This window comes from Carcharhinus amblyrhynchos, chromosome 6 (genome assembly GCF_965287045.1).
Source record: "Carcharhinus amblyrhynchos chromosome 6, sCarAmb.v2.hapA, whole genome shotgun sequence".
In the NCBI taxonomy this organism is placed as follows: Eukaryota; Metazoa; Chordata; class Chondrichthyes; order Carcharhiniformes; family Carcharhinidae; genus Carcharhinus; species Carcharhinus amblyrhynchos.
Window position 1 is genome coordinate 33,233,403 of NC_137329.1, and position 21,817 is coordinate 33,255,219.

General features: G+C 44.7%; 1 protein-coding gene across 4 annotated transcripts in view; it reads left to right on the forward strand.

Annotated features, from left to right (window-relative positions):
- Positions 1 to 21,817, forward strand: part of tub (TUB bipartite transcription factor) — a 368,210-nt gene that overhangs the window by 125,531 nt on the left and 220,862 nt on the right. Inside the window, exon 1 of one of the 4 annotated variants that reach the window (XM_080190167.1) lies at positions 17,070 to 17,140. The exons of the other annotated variants lie outside the window; for them this stretch is intronic. Coding sequence (XP_080046293.1) covers positions 17,121 to 17,140 — 20 coding nt within the window. The 5' untranslated portion in view covers positions 17,070 to 17,120. Of the gene's footprint in view, positions 1 to 17,069; positions 17,141 to 21,817 lie in introns of those variants that run through there. 4 annotated transcript variants of the gene reach the window in all.

A 21,817-nucleotide genomic window follows, 5' to 3' on the forward strand; every position in this document is an offset into this window, starting at 1 on the left:
ATGGATATGATATTTAATGTTGAAGTGAGAGTCTTGTAAAGCAAAGGATTCACAGCGGATTGTAAGGCTTATTGTAGTTGAATAGCCAGGAATTTGGTTCTGAGCTGTTCCACTTTTTCATCAGGCAGTTCTGCTACTGTGGCTTCAAAAGGAGGGTTCCTTGGTTGCCCTCCTTGCCACTGGTTGGCTGGCTCTGAGTAAGTGCTGCGTTCTGAATTCAGTAGGTGACTCGTCCAATGCTACGAAAATTCTATTGGCATAGCACCGTAAGCTTTAATAAAGATCAGTCGGCCACCTGTCTCCTTGCTGTAAAGGGTCCAGCCAGAAAGCAGGAGCTATTTTGACAGAGCTTTCTGATACTTTCCTACGTACTAACACCATCCCGCGCCCACCTCCCATCTCCCATTATGTTCAAGTTGACCAGAGTGAATCAATGGTAGAAAAAATGGTTGTTTAAATTAATGCATGCAATGCCAATCAAGCAGACTGGTTTGTCCTTAATAATGCTAAATTTCTTGAGTGTTGATGTAATTGTGCCCATCTGGGTAAGTGGAGTGTACTCCATTATGTTCAATTGTGACTTGTAGATGAGTCAACAAGTGAACTACTTACTGCCAAACAATGGATGAGCCTATTACCTGCTCTAGTAGCAGTAGCATTTATGCAGCAAGTCCAGTTGAGCTTCTGGTTCATGGTGAATCCTGACGCAGAAATGATGGTGATGCCATTGGATGTTATGAAGAGGCGGTTAGATTCTCTCCTTGGAAATGCTTACTGCTGAGAGCTAACGTGGCACGAATTTACTTGTCGGCCTGAATGTTGTCCAGGTCTTGCACGTTCCAACATGGACCTCTTTATTACCCGAGGAATTGCAATTTGTGTTGCACACCATCCAGTCATCAGCAAACATCTGCACTTCTGATTTTATGATGGAGCACCAGAAAATTGTTGAGTCTAGGACTTTATCTGAGGAACTCCTGCAGTGACGTGCTGGGACACCCACCTTCCTTTTTTGCCAAGTAGGATGCCAACCAGTGGGAAATTCCCCCTGCCTTCCACTGACCGCTTTTATTAGGGTTCCTTGAAGGTTTACATAGTCAAATGTTACCTGATGTCAAGGATAGTTATGTTCATCCCTTCCATGAAATTCGGCTCTCGTTTCTGTTTTTGGGCAAAACATGTATTGAGGTCTGGTATTGAGTGGCCCTGATGGAACCTAAACTGAGCGTTGATGAGAAATTGTCACTTGATAGTTCTGATGGCTACTTCCATTACTTTGGTGACATAAGGATGATAGGGTGGCAATAGACTGGGTTGGATTTGCCTTACTTTTATGGACAGGATGTATCTGAGCAATTTTCCACATTATTGCTTCACTGCATTGTTGCAGCTGTACTGGAATAGCTACGACACCTTTTGTGTAGTGCGTACTATCATGTTTAAATTCAATGGCTGTCAGTGCTGATGACCATATATTAGATTCCAAATGGGACATTTGATCCACCTTGCTGGTACAATGCAAATTAATTTGATATCGGGACCTGTGCAAGCGCAATGCTGCTGTAATCCTCACCACGTGAACTCAGCAGCAATCATTGCCAGGCTAGGCTGTGGATTCTGCTCTTGTGGAAGAGGTTGTTAACTTTAACTGAAAGTGACATTGGAGTCAGAAAGCTGCGAGTGTAAAGCAGTCAGGCAGTGAACTGGGGTGGATAAACAAGTGACTGTTGGAAGATAAGGTTTCTGCCTTGGGCAAAAGGGCAAACTGCACAAGAGGAATTCAATTCGAGTTAAATAAGATCACTTCCTGAAGGGGGTAGCTTAGAAAATCTGGATGTAATCATGTTGATGTAAATTATATTTCATGACACTATATGAAGAATCAGGGATTTTCCTGATATTCTCAGCAATATTCCTCCCTTTAAAGGGCAGTGCAAAGACATAAACAAGTTTTATATTTGGTTTTGAAATATAGATGTTCACTGGCAAGGCCAACACCTATTGCTCAACCCTAATTGCCTTAGAGAAGGTGGTGGTCAGTCCTCAGATTGAGTGGTTACAGGGTATATGGTTAAGGTGCACCCACAGTTGGAGTAAGAAGGGGCTTCCAGGATTTCCATCCAGCAACAGTGAAGGAACAGTGATATAGTTCCACGTCAGGATGGTGTGTGACTTGGAGGGAAGCTTGTAAGTGGTACTGTTCCCATGTAGCTGCTGCCCTTGTTTTTCCAGCAGGTAGAGGTTGTGGGTTTGGAAGTTGCTGTAGCAAGTTGTTGCAATGCATCTTGAAGACGGTACATATTGCAGTCATGGTGTGCAGGTAGTGGAGGGAGTGAAAGTATTTTTTATGGTGGTAGATGGGGTGATAATCAGGCTGCTTTGTCCTGGATGGTGTCGAGCTTCTTGAGTGGTTGTTGGATGTACTTATCCAGGCAAGGGGAGCATTTTCCATCACAATGTTTTAGTGAGTTGGGAGGTGGGTTAATTATTGCAGAATTCCTGCTCTCTGACCTGGTCTTGTTGCCACAATATCTACGTGAGTGGTCCATTAATGTTTCTGATCAGTAATGACCCTCAGGACGTTGATGCTGAATGATTTTAGCTTCTACAATTGTCTTCCGTGTTGTATTAGGCAACATTCCCTCTTTGAACACTTCAGCCACCAGCTGGCAGTATACTCCAGGAAAATTTGATGTGAAGCACTTAACTCTTCAAATTACCTTTTGTCTGCAGTTTTTTTTATCTCTTAGCCCTGCTCCAGTTTTTTGTACAGATTATTTTTACATCTACCTCAGGCTCTCCAGCTGGAATTACCTTTTTTCAATAGGAAACATTTTTATTTGTGTAAGTTTGCAGTCCAACTCCCTGGACTTTAAAATTGGTACAATTTTTGTTGGTCTTTGAACACCTTTCGGTGCTTTATCGTTTGTTCATAACGACAGAAAACGATGGTCCACAAGCAGTTTTAGCAATGATTCATAGAGTACCTGTTCATTCTCTAAACATTTGGGCAGCACAGTGGTTAGCATTGCTGCCTCAGTTTCAGGGACCCTGGTTCAATTCCATAGCCTTGGGTGACTGTGTGGAGTTTGTACATTCTCCCTGTCTGGATAGGTTTCCTCCGGGTGCTCAGGTTCCCTCCCACAGTCCAATGACGTGTAGGTTAGGTGGATTGGCCATGCTAAATTGCCCCTTAGTGTCCCAAGGTATGTAGGTTAGGGGGATACGTGGGGTAATTACATGAGGTTACGGAGATAGGGCCTGGATGGAATTGTTGTTGGTGCAGACTCAATGGGCCAAATGGCTGCCCTCTGCACCGTAGGGATACTCTCGGATTCTAAATCCACTTTCCCTACGAAGGAAGGAATTATAAAGGTTGAGGCAGTAAAGTGTTGTGAGGGAGGGAGTGCCAGGGTTGAATGGAAGAGTGAGCTAATTCAGATTGAATGACCCCCTTATCAGTGTTTCCCTTTATGAATCAAAAATGACAAAATGTCAGCATAGATATTTAATTTTGTGATCAGTTTATTAGAAATTGCACCGGTGATGTGAAATATATGGGTTGCGGATAAGCATTTGATGAGATTCACATGGATTCCAAGGACGCCCTCATGTGGTTAATCTTCTGCCATGCATTTGATAGTGCAGAATGTAAAACACTCAGGGGAAAAAGGTGCTTTCAGTCAAGAATGGTACAAAACTGAGATAAAATCCAGAAGGTTTAATTCTGACAGCCAGTCGGATGGATTGAGAAATTCGAGCTTGCCATTGAAATTTCCATACAAATGGAGCCCGCGGCATCTGTACCAGTTCTCTGCCCGAGCAACCCCAAACTAATCTCACTGCTCTTTCCCATAATCCCTTATCCCTTTTGCTTCAAAATATAATCTTTTTACTGAAAAGATGCAATGATCTCTGCAGCAACTAATCCTTGTGGAAAATCATTCCAAGCGCGAACAATTCTCAGTGCTGGCTCTTTGCTAGGATGGAGCAGTCTTAACTAGTTACTCGAATTCCCTGTTCATAGAATTGGCCCTGAATTGCTCCTCCCCATTTCAGTTTCTTATCTCTCGCATCCCCTTGGTCAATATACAGGGTCTCATTTCTATGGCTTCAAATCCTTGGAAAGCACGTTGGCATTCTATTCAATTTCAAAGTTTCAGCCTTGGTACAGTTTTAAATTGAGTTAAGAAAGTTTGGATTTGATCACCACTCCAGGTTCTTGATTGGGAAGGGCATCAAAGATAAGGGGAAAAATCAGGAGAATGGGGTTGAGAAACGTATGAGCCATGATTGAATGGCAGAGCAGATTCAATGGGCCAAATAGCCTAATTCTGCTTCTATAGCTTAGCTAGTGGAACTTGTGTATAAATAAAGTTTATGGTGAAGTGCTAGAAATAGTGGGGAATGGTAATAGGAGAAAATATAGTTTATTTATTAGTGTCACAAATAGGCTTACATTAACACTGCAGTGAAGCTACTGGAGTCGCCACACTCCAGCACCTGTTCGGGTACACGGAGGGAAAATTTAGCATGGCCAATGCACCTAACCAAAACATCTTTCGGACTGTGGGAGGAAACCGGAGCACCCAGAGGAAACCCATGCAGACACAGGAGAACGTACAGACTGCGCACCAACAGCGACCCAAGATGGAAATCGAACCTGGGTCCCTGGCGTTGAGACAGCAGTGCTAACCACTGTGCTGCTGATGGATCTTATTCCAGTTACATTTTGTGTCCACGTAGGACTAGTATGCTATAATATCAAGGCAGTTTTTTTTTTATTTGTTGAATATGTTAACGCATTACAAATTCTAATTTTGGATTAAGAATAGAAAACATTCTACACTGACCTATTGTTTCAACCAAAACAGACTTGCAGGAGAGGGGGATGAGAAATAGAGAGCCTGGTGGGAGAAGAGGCAATTGGGGTCCCTTAATGCATGTTCGTATTACAGAACACTGGACAACCAGAGAACAGTGCAGATGCATAGCCAAAGAAAATACAGCAAATAAATAATGACATTAAAGCAAAAAAAAACTCAGTGAGGTTCAAAAGCACAAAAAGCATTTTATGAATAATAGATGCAGTCTATTCAAAAGATCATAGATCCCTACAATACAGAAGGATGCCATTCAGCTCATCAAGTCTGCATCGACCACAATCCCAACCAGGCCCTATCCCCATAACTCCATGTACTTAACCTGCTAATCCCCCTGACACTAATTTTGCATGGCCAATACATCTAACCTGCATGTCTTCTGACTATGGGAGGAAACCGGAGCACCCAGAGAAAACCTACGCAGACATGGGGAGAATGCACAAACTCCACAGACAGTGACCCAAGCCAGGAATTGAACCCAGGTCCCTGGAGCTGTGAGGCAGCAATGTTAACTACTGTGCTACTGTACCACCCTTGCTTATTGATATTCAGTCTTTCATTGTTTTCTTAACAAAACTTTGGGGTTGCTGTAGCTAAATGTCCTGAAAAGATAGCATTTTTCAAATCAAGGTGCTCCAGTTAGTTCACTGCTGCTCTAGATTGAATCATATCTCTACCTTGCAATGGGAAGACTTCCCTTTCCTTTTGGTAGAAGGTTTGATTTTAAAAAAATCCAGACGGAATAAGTGAACACTGAGTTTAAACTGATTCACTGCCAATTATTCCAAAGAGAAATTCTTAATAATTTACAAACAAAATATAAATTGACAATTAAATTGGAAAACTCTTTAGTGGCTTATTTAGTCTCTAATCAGCCACATGGATCTGCACTTGGACTCGCAGTTTACCTATGGTTTTAAAAGCAACCCATAAGGTGATGTTCACGAATCCTTGATGTCCATGCACCCTCTTCTTGTTCCCATTCTAGATCAAGGCTGATTTAATATTCATACAGAAAAGGAAGGCCATTGAGTTCCATGCTTTTATATTTTAGTTTTACAGCTTTGGCCATTGGAGAATGAATTTTGCGCACTGATCCCTGAAGTTTACATGGCTATTATCTCACATTCTGCCGGCTGATTTGTAGATTTAGATTTTCATGGGTGTTTGATTCCCTTGCTGGGCTGGAGTGGCAGTTTCCATAATGTAAACACAAAGCCAAATTATAGATGTGACTCTCCTATCGCAAGCAGTCTTAGCAGTAAATGAAGATTTGATGACAGCATTGGGTCTTCAATCTATTGGTCACTGGCACAGAAATGCCATAATCCTCCCCATCCATGTAAACTATTCTAGTAACAGCGTTATAAGCAGATAGAATTTGCTTGCTTCCAGAATGTACATATGAAGTTTAGCTTGCTGCCTGATGCACTGTAAAATGAGATTATTCCAGCATCATAACCCACATACTTTCCACTTCAATTTGAACAGTTGCTCTCTGCTGGACTAAAGCTTGAGCGGATAAATAACTCAAGGTGATTGTTGATCCCTGAATATGTTCTCTTCCAGCCTCCCCTTTTACCTTATACTGGCATAGAAGACGGTAAATGCCCATTTGCTTGTGATTTCCACCTTCCAATAAAGAGAGACCACTGTTAGCTTTTTCAGAGCAGAGCAACTGTCTCGAGCAGTCAAATCTTTTCCAATTAATGTGATAACTTTAATATGTTCCCCAAATCTTCAGTTCAAACTCGTGCCTAGAAATTATTTTAGAAGAACTCTCCCACCTAAAAGCAATTATTTGTATCTGTGTAAGTAGAAAATGTGTTCCCTGAGGAAATCATGAGACTTAAGAGATTGTGAGATCACGGGAGAGGCTTATTTTACTGACAAAACACATCTCTTGTTTAAAATGGCATTGATCTATTGTGATTAGTCAGCATATCTGCTTCTATTTGGCATCCTGCTAAGATCAACAGCATTCAGTCAGAGTGAGCTTGAAGTCAGCTTGTCAGAAAGTAAAACCACCTCCCTGCTGAGCCAGTTTAGAAGCATCTCGGTGAGAATGCTTGCAACATATCTGACTCTGACCTAGTCTATTCTCCTTCCAGATGTAATAATCATGTATGAAGCTTTAAATCAATGTAGCGGGTTAACAAACTGGTCTTTCAATTTTTGGATTTGTATTCGCGTCTAGTTTAGATTAATGACCTGAAACTCTTCCCCTTCACGTCATTGATCTGAACTGGTGCCTCCAATTAAACGCTGGGAAGACTGAAGCCATTGATCCACATGCCAAACTCCATTCCTGACCTAATGACTCTACCACTCTCCCTGGGAGATTAAGTTGATCTGTTCACAACCTTGGAGTAATCCTGAGATGAGCTTCCAGCCTCTTGTTTGTGCCACTGCCAAGATTGCCTATTTTCACCTGACTTCACCCCTATCTTAGCAGCACATCTACTAGTGAAACCCTCATTCATGCCTTTATTACCATCAGACTCAACTAGTCCAAGGCACTGCAGGCTGGTCTCCCATATGATGCCCCATGTAAACTTGAGGCCTTCCAAAACTGTCTATGTTTTAACTCACAGTAAGTCCCTTTCCTCCCTGTGCTCACTGGTTCCTGGCCAAGCATTGTGTTGATGTTAAAATTCTCACCCTTGTTTTCTAATCCCTTCCTAGCTGTGTAATCTCCTCCAACTCCCAACCCTCTAATACTGGTCTCTTATCCATCCTCAATTATAATTGCCTTAGCATTGATGACCCTGCCTTCAGTTGCCTTGACCCTAAGCTCTGGAATTCCCTTCTTGTGCCTCTCTGCCCTCCTTTAAGATACTCTTTAAAACCTATCAAACTTTTGTCATCTGACCTAGGGAATGGAATTTTACCATAATTTGTCAGGCTCTGACTGAAAACTGGCCTGTATCTCTCTAACACGGCTGAGTTTCAGAATTTTCTGGCACTTAGTGCAAAGGCAATCTGGTGGTGTGGTTTATGCTGTCACTCTGGCTTGGTAAGGCCTGACAGAGCCAACAAGACTGGCTCCACAGTGATCAGGGTGCCATCTTTAAATGGTGCACTGATCAGCATGGGAATTAAACACCATCTTCCCACCACCATTGCAGGCATTGGCCCTTCTTTCCCACCACACATAAAAGGAATTCCACCCCACCGCCCCTCCAAGGAACACAAACATAATGGGAACACTAACATAACCGCACTGGGCACTGGATGTGAGTTAAAAGTTCCTTGTGAAAAATGTGGATTCAAAAATGTCTTTCCTGAATTCAATTCATTTCTATTGATAATGGTTTGGGATTGCCTCCAGAGTAGTTCAACCCTCTGGAGATTTGTAGAATCACTGACAACTTCTGGATATCCCTGACATTTTGTGCATACCTTGTCTTCAGAAATTGCTGTCAGTGGAGTAATGACAGAAAATGCTGACCGTTTCAGCATCATTACTATTACCAACATCTGAGCCAATATGTCTTTCAAGTTAGAAGCTCCCTGATGAAGTCTGCATTCGATATTTATATTACTTTCTCCACATCTATCTACAATACAGAATTGAATTATTGAACATCTCTTCCAATACCAAGTCTGAAATACAAACAGAAAATGCTGCATGTGTGCAGTCGATTTAATTGGCATCTGTTGGCATTGATCTTCAGACTCCAAAACTATCCACATAGTTTTCTTATAGAGGAATTATGACATAGCCTCTGGAGGAGCCTGCTTGTGGTCTTACCAGTTTGATGTTGAAATGGCAGATCTACTGTGAGACTCAAAGAAAACTGCCCAAAAGGCCAGAGGCTGGGGTCATGTGATATGCTCTATTAATGGTTCTTTGTTAATTAGTAATTTCTTTCCATGCTCTTGCCCAGGATTCCCTTGTCCCTCCTGAACAAAGAGGTTGCTTGGTTACTAGCATCTCTTCCAATAATGAGTTTTGATCTCTCTCTTTCGTGAAAGTTCAGGTTGAGGCAGCCTACGCTTCTTCTGTTTTTATTAAAACTAGTTTCCAGAGGGACTGTTTCTTAGAGCAGAATGTAAAATATCCAATCAGAGAACTTGCTACTTCAGATCTGGTATTATTTAATGAGGAAGGATTGATTAATGGTCTTGTAGTTAAGGATCCATTAGGAAGGAGTCATCACAATGTGATAGAGTTTCAAATTCAGATTGAGGTGGAGATGCTGGCTTTGGACTGGGGTGGGCGCAGTAAGAAGTCTCACAACACAGGTTAAAGTCCAACAGGCTTATTTGGAATCACCAGCTTTTGGAGCACTGCTCCTTCATCAGGTGAGTGGAGAAGATCCACTCACCTAATGCAGAAGCAGAACTCTGAAAAATCAGATTGGAAGTGAGAGGACTGAACTACGTACCTGAGTTTTAGCATTGGCCGAGGGTAATTATGCAGGCCGAAGAAAAGAGTTGGCCCAAGTGGACTGGGTAAGACTCTTCAAGGAAGGACAGTCGAAGAACAGTGGCTGTTGTTTCGGGAGATATTAAAGACATTTCAACTAAGGGAGAGGAATTGCAAAAGAGTGAAAAATCATCATGGCTTAATAAGAAAATCAAGGATAAAATGAGGACAAAATTGACAGCATATAATACTGCAAAAGTTAATGGCAACATGGAAAATTGGGAGACCTTCAAATGCCAACAAAATATGACTAAGTACAATATCAAAAATGCTAAAATGAACTATGAAAGGAAAATAGCTGAAAATATAAACACTGACACCAAAAGTTTCGATAAGTATATAAAGAGGAAGAGAATAGTGAAAGTAGAGGTTGGCCCTTTTGAGGATGGAAATGGTAGGGTAATAATGGGAAACTCAGAGGTGGCAGAGGCACTAAATCAATACTTTGTCTCTGTCTTCACAGTAGGAGATGATAATTCTGTTCTAAAAAACTGCAGTTAACACAGTAGAACTTGGTTACTATAACCAGGGACAGGGTACTCAGTAAACTGAAGGGTTTACAAGTAAATAAGTCCCAGGTCCTGATGGCCTTCACCCTAGAGTGTTAAAGGAGGTGACAGCAGAGATAGTGAATGCATTTGTTATGATATTCCAAAATTCCCTGAATTCCGGAAAGTTACCGGGGGGACTGGAAACATGCTAATGTGATGCCCTTATTCAAGAAAGGAGAGAGGCAAAAAGTGGGGAGCTATAGACCAGGCAGCTTGATGGGCCTCAGTGGTGGGCAAGTTGCTGAAGTCAATCATTAAGAAGTAGGTGACTGAGCATCTGGAAAAGCAAAGCTCAATTCACCAGTGTCAGCACGGCTTTGTGAAAGGCAAGTCTTGTTTGACAAACCTGCTGGAATTCTTTGAAAATGTAACCAGTAAGGTAGAAAACGGGGATCCTGTGGATGTGATCTAAGAAAAATTAGATAAATATTTGATCAAGAGTGGGTAAAGGGCTATGGAAAAAGGCAGGGAAGTAGAGTTAGGATGAGATGGAAATCAGCCATGATCATACAGAATGACAGAGTGGGCCCGAAGGGCTGGATTGCCTACTCTCACTCCTAATTCCTATGATCCTACAGAGGGAAAACCCTGTGACTCTGGTGAGCTGTAGCAGCAACCTTGTTTGTCTTTGTTCAGCTGAAACAGTCCAATTTACAAATAAAGACAAAATTTTGAATATACATCGATGGATTTATTTCCATGTCATAGGAACCAAACACCTCTACAATACATTTCCTCTGAAGACTCTGGCATCTTTCTACCTCTCCCTGAAGTGCCTGCCTTAATTCCTGATTGACAGCGATAAGTCATGTGGTGATTTCACTAATCTTCATGACCTTGTTCTTCGCTCTCTTGGAGGTTGCATAGGAGTCAAGTTTTCTGTGTTCTTTTTCAAACCTGATCGAGTAAAAAGTGAATCTTCGAAGACTACTGGCTCTCTGTTCTGGTTGTTTTCCAGATGGTCTGAATAGTTAGTCTATTTTGTTAGTCGTTGTCATCTTATAGACATAATTATACTTCTGTTTCTTCTCACAATTCCATTTTCAGTCTTTACAAGATCAATATTTTTTCCAATGGCCTACATGATTCTGGTCATGAACCCAGACCAATTCACCTGGTTGGAGTTCTGGTAAATCTTGCATTCTTTTATGTTGTTGATTGTAGTTTCTAGTTGGAATTGCAAGATACTCATCCTCCTTTTCCCTTGTTCTCTCTCTATCTGTTGCTTTGAGCCATGGCACAAGTGTAGGCTTCATATAAACTATTTAACTTTTCAAACTGCTGTGGTTATTAAACTGACTGGATTACTAGTCCAAGTCTCTGATCCAGTAAAGTAACCATTATTTGATTTGATTTATTATTGACACATGTATTGGAATCCATGAAAAGTATTGTTTCTTGCTCGACATACAGACAGAACATAGAATATATAAGGTAGAAGGAAAGGAGAGGTTCCAGAATATAATGTTGCAAACACAGGGTGTAAAGAAAGATCAGTTTAATATATGGTAGGTTCATTCGAAAGTTTGGCAATAGGGATGAACAGCTTTTCCCTATTGCCAAACTTTTGAATGCACCTACCATATATTAAACTGATCTTTCTTTACACTCTATATGGGTAGGTTAGTACATGATCTAAGACTTTTCTGTCTTTTTCTTGATGGAAGAAGGTGGAAGATAGTATATCTGGGATGTTGTGGTCTTTGATTATGTTAGCTGCTTTTTTAAAGCAGCAGGAAGTGCAGACAGAGTCAATGGATGGGAGGCTGGTTTCCATGATGGACTGGGCTGCGTTCACAACCTGTTGTAGTTTTTTTTTGCGGTCTTGGGCAGAGCAGGAGCCATACCAAGCTATGATACAACCAGAAAGGATGCTTTCTGGCTGTATCTGGGTGCACCTATGATGTAGATCTTACACTTTAGTGTGAAGTCCAGTGTGTGCTTCACAAATGGACAGTAGCAGATATTCCCCATTATGTTGCTGTAAACATGATCTTCAATGCCAATTTTAAAATACTGTCCTTTGTTCTGAAATCTGAAAATTTGCCACTGCTGAAATCATGTTAAATTCTCAGCATCAATAGTCACTCAGCAACAAAAATGCTCAACCAGCTATCAGTTCTCTGTAAATGGATTGATAAATTCAGATTGTGCACATTTTTCCCACATGGAAATCAAGGCTTCAGAATTCTGGTTTTCTGCCTCTCCCTCAGGAAGATCAGCGCAGTGGAATCCCTTGTTAAATCATGGCAATTGACATTGATCGGACGCTATATCACAGGGATGAGAGGCCCACATCTGTGTAGGGAAACCTCAACGCTCTGCCCTGGAACAAAGAGCCCTTGAAAAGCCAAAGATCCAACGTTATTTAAATATATCTTCCCTATGTGGGCATGAAATGGATATTTTTATAAGGCTAATTGATCTCCTTTCTCAGGCAATCTCGGGATCCCCAACTGGTCCCGATCAGCAATGCCCACTTCCAACAAGAGAAAATGTAATTGTCTGCCTTTGACAGAATGGCATAAGCTCCCACCGATGATATCTGTGGTTAACATCATAACTGGGCCAATCATATAACCTGTGATGGCATGATCTGGTGAGGCTGGGGATTCTGCAGCAAGTAGCTCACCTCCTGGCTTCCTGCCATCCACAAGTAGGGTTGCCAACCATCCCGGAATGTCCAGGGGTCTTCTGGAATTGGCATCAGTCTCCTGATGGCTATTGAAAACCATCTGCAAAATTTTGAAATGTTACTTTAAGAAAATGAAGGAATATGACGTAAACTGGTATGTGCACACATACTGCTCTCATAAATGTAGTTACTTTTTTTCTCCTGCCAAGAAGTTTAAGGGCTAAGTCCTTGCGTGCAATACCAGAGAAAATTGCACACGGGAAACGGGATGGTGACTGTCCTGTCTCTGAGTGTTTGTTTGCTCAGCAAGAGGCACAGAGGACTAATAGCAGCTGTGCCTGGCCTGTGAGGTGAGTGTGGTGTGAGTGAGTTGGAGCATTGGCAATTCTGCAGGAAGCAGGCACAAGACCATGGTGCCAGGGTTGGAGTGTGCACGGTAAATGTTACAATGCCAAATCTGCTAATGTAACCATCAGGAGGGAGCAGGCCAGGGCCCACCAGCTGCTGGAGAGCGGAATGGGAGGCAGCTGCTTGTCAGTGTCCGGTGTGTGTGGTCTGAGCCAGAGAAGAGGCAAGGATTTGGCAGCAACTGCTTTAAATGGTCACCAGCTGATTGTGCTTCCTGTGGGTGACTGGACATGCAGCAATGCCCGAGCAAGTCAATTCTAAATGAGGATAGTAATGAAAAGTACTTTTGTCCATTTATGTGCATCAAAGAATAACCACCTCCGACACACACACACTCTCACTCTTTCTCTCTCTCACACACTCATACTCTCTCACACTCATACTCTCTCTCTCACACAGTCACTCTATCTCACTCTCAAACAGTTGCACTCTCTCTCTCACACACATGCACTCTCTCATACAATCTCTCTCTTTCTCTCTCTCTCTCACACACAGACATACACTCTCCCTGTCTCTCTCTCTCCCCCTCCCTCACACACTCGCATGTTTTCTCTCTCTCTCTCTCACACATTCTCACTCGCTCGCTCACTCTCTCTCTCTAAAGCAGCAAACCACCCTTCAACCTACCCATCCCCCCCAAAAAAACTCTCCCACACGCACATTACCCTGACATACACCCCAATCCCAGAAACACATAAACCCCAAACCTAGCAGTGCCCTGCTCCTAACACACACCACCTCCCCCCCAGCCACCTAAAAATGTGGCAGAACCAGACCCTCACCCTGTTTCCCTCTTCTCCCCCCACCCCTCACCTTTCTTTTCCCTCTCCACCCCCACATGAGAGTACCCACCCCACCCCCATTCACCACCCCGCACTAGAAAAAATTAACAGGATTAAAAATATGTGGAGAAAGGAAAAGGCCCAGGGAGACAAGAAGGCAAATTATAAGGGCAAGGCATCACGGGGGCAGCAAGGGTGGACGTGAGCTGAAAGAAAGGTGGCAGAGCACGAAGAAAAGCAGACATGTCCTTTCTCTGTCCAACCCCAAAAATCTCTCTATATATGTGACACGCCTAACCTGCCCCCAACGATGCACAGCCAGGAAATGGAAAGAAAAAGGCCAAGAAGCGAAGAACGCGGAAAAAGGATTGCAAAGAAAGACTAACACACAAATTCCACTCTCCAATCAAAAATATCTCAGCATTCCCATCCACCCCCCTGCCCACACACACCATCCCATAACAGAGACCACCAACCCACCCCCACCCATTTTCATCCCCTACAAACAAAAAGGACCCATTACATCCTCCAGAACCCAACACAACCAACCCTGATAGTACCAGAAACCACCCCCTCTCCTCCCTCGACGAGCCCCTCGTAACATTATATGTAGCAAACCTACCAAAAAGACCCCTGCCCCAGAAATAATAACCTCCTACCCAAGATCAACACCATCACCGCTTCCAGCCCCCTGCCCGACCCACCCTCAACTCTCCCACTGCTCTCCCCCACAAATTAATACGAAAAACCAGGAAGCCACTTTTCTCTCTTACGCCCCCTCCCACATCTCTCTCTAGAACATACACAAGAACATAAGGCACCCAGACCTGGAGACTTAACCAACACCCCCCCAAAAAAAACCAAGCGCCCACCACAGCACAAAATATCACAAGGGTAAAAAGAAGTATGCCTGCCCCACAAATACCAGGAACAGAATGCAAGGAACTGACCCAGAAACTAGAAGACTAAAGGGGGTTCCGCCCTCTAACCCCAGAACCATAGATGGAGGGAACACAGAACTGAAAATACACCACACTGCCTCCCTGTTATGCAGGGATGGGAAGGGGTGAATCCCAAACCCACAGAGAGCTATAACAGCTTCCTGTCACTCGAGGATAGGAAGGAGTGGATTGAAGCCCAGATACAGGACAGATATAGAGAGGGAACTTCCTTTACCCACAGAGATAGCAGGATGGAACACACCACACTCATTCACCCAAAGCTGCTGGAGGAGTCAGGATCCGAAAAGGGCAAAGAGGAGTTTACAAAAGCACAAAGCAGCAAGATCAACTCTCCCCTTGATAAAGTGCAAGGAAGCAGTGAAACCAGTCAGGATGCAAGCTAAATAACAATATTAAACCCCAATTGGGACACTACTGGAGAGGAAAGGCAAGAATGGCCAGAAACTATCCACAGCCAATCCCGGACGTGGGACAAACGGGAGCTCTATGAATCTCAGCTGGACCTGGCCTCGGCCTTCAGCAGCTCTAGGGTGAGTTAATACATTACATCCACAGAAAAATAAAGACTCTCAGATGGTGTCTTGGACACGTCCGCGGATCGGTAAAGGTTCACCTTAATCAGGGGGGTGGTGATCTGAAACACATGGGAACCTATTAGAACAGTCAAAATAATCCACTCAGGAAAGTGTAAACCCTAAAACAAAAATATAAATCTGTATTTTTTGCAAGCAAGATATAAAATGGGGGACACAGTGGCCGCATGGCAACTCCATACACTCTGCAGGCAGGCCCAGGTAACATACAAACCTTTCAGTATTCGATCACTGGAAACAATAGGAGAAACTTGGACACAGGAGAGGTCGTCACAATTAACAAAAGGGCTTAAAATGCAAATATCTCTACTCTCTGAATCACCTTGAGCAATGGAAAGAACCCTGGACACAGGGTAACTTGTCATTACTGACAAAATAAATCCTCTTAGGGCAATAACAAACCCCCTGGATCACTTTAAAATAATATGATATATGTGAAATCATTCATTTATGGGCCAGCGTGGGGGCACTTTGGTTAGCACTGCTGTCTCACAGCTCCAGGGACCCAGGCCAGATTCCCAACTTGGACCAGTACCTGTGTGAGGTATGCATATTCTCCCTATGTCTGTATGGGTTTCCCGGGTGCCCAGAAAAAACAGTTGGACTCAGCAACGAAAGCAAAATCTCCCCAGCCAGGAAACACCCCCTCCCCCAAAACAGTTTCTCCATCACACACACTGCCTTGATATCCACCCGAACCCCAGAAACATACAAACCCCCAACCTAACAGCCTCCTCCCTCTGACACACACGTCAACAACCACCTCCTCCCAATCACCTCAAATATGGCAGAACCAGACCATCCCCCATCTCGCCCACGCTTGCTTGCCTGCCCGCTCCCTCGCGCTTGTGCTCGCCCGCCCACTCACACCCGACTGTTCGCCCAGCTGCTTGCGCCCGACCACTGGCCTGCGCTCACTAGGGCTTTGGACTTTGCTCTTCTGGATGGGCTCACTTGTTCCCACTGGCTATATAATGTGGCAAGTGTGAAATTGTCACTTTTGGCAGGAATCATAAAGGAGAAGCATATCACCTGAACGGTGAGATTGCAGCGCTCTGAGATATAGAGGGACCTGGATGTCCTTGTGCATGAATCACAAAAGGCTAGTACGCAGGTACAGCAAGTAATTAAGCAAGCTGATAAAAATGTTTTCATTTATGTGAAGGGAATTGATTACAAAAGTAGGGAGACTATGTTTATAGTTAGAGCTCTAGTGAGATCACATTGGGAGTACTGTGTACAGTATTGGTCACCTTATTTAAGGGAGGGTGCAAATGTATTGGAAGCAGTTCGAAGATTTATGAAACTCATACCTGGATTGAGTGGTTGTCTTATGAAGTAAGGTTAGATAGTCTTGGCTTGTTAGCATTTAGAATAGTTCCTGTTTCCCTGTCTTCTGCAAATTTTGAAATTGTGTTCTGTAAATCCAGGTTTGGGTCATAAATCATGAAAAACAGCGTTCCCCAGGGAACCCCCTTGCATACTTTGCTCTATTCTGAAAAACATCCACCACTACTCTCTGCTTCCTGTCACAGACCAGGATTTGCCTCCATGCTGCTTATTATTTGGCGATTTCTCTGCTTAATACATTTTGTTAAATATTAAACAAATTTATGAATTACTGAAGTGCATTTCTGGAAAACTCGACCTTCCCACCGCCACCCTGACCTATTCTTGGCTGTGTCGACTGTCACAGTTTTGCACTCAGCCTTGAGCCTAATAGCAATGTTTAGAAAGTGTTCAGCCTGAATACATCAGGATTACCCTTCACTTTAGTGTGCCTCAGCAAGCAGCAGGAAGCAGGAATCCAGCAGGGAGGCTCATTGTTACTGCAGCGTCTGGGGATTGTGTCCACCGTCTAAACGTTTGCTAAAATGAGGGAAAATAAATATCGGTAAGAGTTATTTCAGCTCTTTTATACTTTCAATTTGTTTTGCAACACCAGCGCACCCCCCCCCCCCCCCCCCACCCCCGGTTGAGTTCTTTGCAGACAAGAAAATATATTTGGCTAGCTGTTTTCAGGATAGTAACTTTGTTTCAATGACAGTAATTTTAGTTGTGGACTGTAATGACACTGCAGGAGATGAATTTGCAAAGATTAATTGAAAGAGCAACCTTCGGGGATAAATTGAAGCGTTAAGTGGATCATAGCAAGCTTTTGGTGGATTAGACTTGTTTTAGTGCATTGGATTGAATGGAGCTAGGACACCGTATTTAAATGGAGCCCGGGGCTCTGGATTGGGACGGGGTCAGGGGGCTCTGGATTGGGACGGGGCCGGGGGCTCTGGATTGGGACGGGGCCGGGGGCTCTGGATTGGGACGGGGCCGGGGGCTCTGGATTGGGACGGGGCCGGGGGCTCTGGATTGGGACGGGGCCGGGGGCTCTGGATTGGGACGGGGTCAGGGGGCTCTGGATTGGGACGGGGCCAGGGGGCTCGGGATTGGGACGGGGCCGGGGGCTCTGGATTGGGACGGGGCCGGGGGCTCGGGATTGGGACGGGGCCAGGGGGCTCGGGATTGGGACGGGGTCAGGGGGCTCTGGATTGGGACGGGGCCAGGGGACTCGGGATTGGGACGGGGCCAGGGGGCTCTGGATTGGGACGGGGCCAGGGGGCTCGGGATTGGGACGGGGCCAGGGGGCTCGGGATTGGGACGGGGCCGGGGGCTCGGGATTGGGACGGGGCCAGGGGGCTCGGGATTGGGATTGGGACGGGGCCAGGGGGCTCGGGATTGGGACGGGGCCAGGGGGCTCGGGATTGGGACGGGGCCAGGGGCTCGGGATTGCGACGGGGCCCGGGGCACGGGATTGGGACGGGGCCCGGGGCACGGGATTGGGACGGGGCCCGGGGCACGGGATTGGGACGGGGCCCGAGGCACGGGATTGGGACGGGGCCCGGGATTGGGACGGGGCCCGGGGCACGGGATTGGGACGGGGCCCGGGGCTCTGGGTTGGAACATGGCCCGGGGCTCTGGGTTGGGACGGGGCCCGGGGCTCTGGGTTGGGACGGGGCCCGGGGCACGGGATTGGGACGGGGCCCGGGGCTCTGGGTTGGGACGGGGCCCGGGGCACGGGATTGGGACGGGGCCCGGGGCACGGGATTGGGACGGGGCCCGGGGCACGGGATTGGGACGGGGCCCGGGGCTCTGGGTTGGGACATGGCCCGGGGCTCTGGGTTGGGACGGGGCCCGGGGCACGGGATTGGGACGGGGCCCGGGGCACGGGATTGGGACGGGGCCCGGGGCTCTGGGTTGGGACGGGGCCCGGGGCACGGGATTGGGACGGGGCACGGGATTGGGACGGGGCACGGGATTGGGACGGGGCACGGGGCACGGGATTGGGACGGGGCACGGGGCACGGGATTGGGACGGGGCACGGGATTGGAATGGTTCCGTAGATTGAATTGGAAATTTTTTTACAACTTCTAGAACGGATGCTTCACTATGATAACAGTGTGATGCATTCTACTACTTATTGTAGTAGTTGTGGAGTTGACTGGACTAGATTCTGCTATTGTTCGATGGAGCCTTATCTGTTTTCCATAAAACATATTTGTCTATTCACTCATCGGAATGGGATTGTCAGAAATTATTCAACATATGTTGCTAGTAAAATGTGTGATCGTGGATCAGTCTGCCCAATTTCTGTCACTATTGAAATCAGGGGGCAGGGCTCTGAAATCACCCATTTTACACCATTGCAGAAAGTAAAACTACCCAATCACAGGATCAAATTGTTCAGCCTTGGTGCTAGTGCTCTAATTATTACACCACTAACATAAAAGGAAGGATGAAAGTTGTTTCCAATGTAAACCGTCCGTGCCGGTAGTGCTACCAAACTGAATGGGAAAAATAATAAAAATGCATTCTTCAAAGGTAGGGCCAGGCATCTTGTAATTTTTACCACATCAGCATTCAGTTATTGTATAACCGGGATGAATGTGCTGTTATCTCTCCATAAAGGAACATGATTGTGTTGTAACATGACTTTGAAATGACTCATGTAAGTGGAAAAGAAGCCTCTATTTTCAGACCTTGTATAAAGCTGGAGTGGAGTTGCTATTTGACTAGACCTCATCACCATGACTTAAAAAATCATTGTTGACGCACACTGCCGACATGCCGTTATTAAAGTAAATTTGGATAAAATCTATATTGGACTATAGAAGGAACAAAAAAAACTATAAACCTGTATACTTAAAACAGTTTTGAGTTATTTTGCAAATAAAGTGTGTGGGTGCAAAATAATGCCAAGGGAATTTCTTTTTTTCAATTTTCCTTCCTGGTTCTGTTTGGAAATGCAATTTTATGTGGAAAACATGATATGACATAAATTTATGCTTCTCTTTCACCTGGCTACCTTTATAGTCCTTTGATTTCAACAAGTACTTAAATAACCTCAGACCTTAGCTCATTAATCTTTCAGTTGAAATGCTGGAAGATCTGAAGTAATTGAAAGGCAGGGACTTTAGCAGAGTGTTTTAACCCATTATCAAACCCACATTATAACCCTCCTATTCATTTTTGCTGTCTTGTGCATCAAGCAATGCATCCACCCAATGGAAGGGCCTTGAGATAGATAGGTTCTTGATTGGTGAGGAAATCACAAGTTCTGGGAAAGAAGTAGGAGAATAGGATTGAGAAAGATATCAGGCATGATCAAATACCGGAGCATACTTGAGGGCTAAATGGCTTAATTCTACTCTTATATTTTATGGTCTTATGATCCATTCCATTTCCAGTAGAATGGCAGGCTGAAGTGAGCACCCTCAAGTCAAATCCACATACAATGTCCATGTAGGAATGCCCAAAGCCCGATTGCTTTTCCCTAACCAAGAACATCAAACTCAACACTGACAAGTGACGGAATTTGCAACCTTCCTGTTGATGATTCTTCAGTATCCTTCAGTGCTGCACATCACGTTAACTAACAACATTCCACGCATGGGGCTGGATCCTCTTTAAGGTGGGTGATAGAAGTTGGGAAATTTCTCTGCTTGACATCCCCTTCTCAGGATAAAGTATTGAATTTCATTGCAGGGAGCAGATGTGGGTGGCAATCGGATCATTCGACTCAAAAGAATTTGGAGGCAGTTACAGGGGCTATCTGGTGCCAAGGCAGTCTGTGGGAAAGGTCTGCCCTAGTGCTGAGGGAGATTATCCTAGTTATAATAAAAACAGTAAGATGCCCTGGCCCTCACTATTCACAGTTCCCCCAACCCCCACACACTCTCCATGCCCCATCTATGCCATCCCATACTCCTCATCCAAACCTGATGGCTCCTCATGTTCCCCCGAACCAAACTATGGGCTACCATGTATATTCACATAACTGGTCAGCCGCACCACAATCTGAAACCGAGTGGCAAACACCACCCAGTATACCATCTGTGGATTTCTCTTCAATTCCCTCCAGATGCTTTTCAAACTGTGAGCCAACTAGTTTCAGGGGAGCTCTGATTTCCACACAATTGTTTCCAAACCCCAATCTTGAATAATGCACCTGAGTTTCCCAAATAACACTTTTTCTCTGATGCCTTCACCAAAGATCCACTTCCAGACTTTCAATCTTTCAGTATTCCTTGGTCTTGGACAGCCACATGCACTCAAATTTCTACACAATTTTTCAGGTACCCTGCAGTGCCAACAGAACATCACTGCTTTACAGGCTGTAATAAGGCATCAAAGTTTAGGAATACTTCAGATATCTTGCTTCTCACAAGCCAACTTTACCAGGTCTGCAGCTTTTGCCTCTTAAGTGGGAGCCTTTCTCTGCCCCTTTCTTTAAATTCTGTGAATGGTATCTTGTTCAATTTCTAGTTCCTTTAGTCCCTTTAGCTTTAGTCTCCCTAGGATTTCACTTTTCATTCCTTGGCTTCTAGAACTACATGTTCTATAGTTTCTGGGACTAGCTTTCTGCCTCTTTCTTCATTGCCCTGTCTCTCTGCTGGTAATTTCCGTGAGTGCTGATTCCTCTCAGCTTTCAAGTGTTTGCAATTCCTGCTACTGATACTTAAGTGTCTGGATGATTGATACCTCTGTTGGCCTGCAGTGAAAGGCTTTTCTCTGTAAGAAAATGGAAAGTTATGAAAGAACGACAGCCTTTTCTAAATGCATCCTGCTGTTACTGTAGGGTGCATAGGTTCTATACAGTCAATAATATGGAAGTGTCATAGCTTGCTATGAGGATATAAGGAGCCATGGAAGGTGAGTGGGAGAGTATACAGTGGCATGGGGAGCATGGATAAGATCCTTTAATTTAGCCTTTAAAAAGTTCCCTCAAGCAGACTGTGGCTCACAACACCTATGTTGTGAACTACAAGACCTTTAAAGGTTGGCACGACTCCATGGAAATTGCAGCAAACTGGGTCTTGCCTATCCCCACAAAGGAGCCGGACAGGTCAGGATTGCAGGGTGAGGGACTGCAACCCAAACCAGCCTACACTCTGAAACTGCATTGTTAAAAGTCAGGTGCCCTGGGAATTGGGGTCAGGAATTCCAGAAACCTGTCCCGGCCAACATGTTCACCGCTCCTTGGAGCCTGTCCATCTCCATGAAAATCCAGCCCATATTT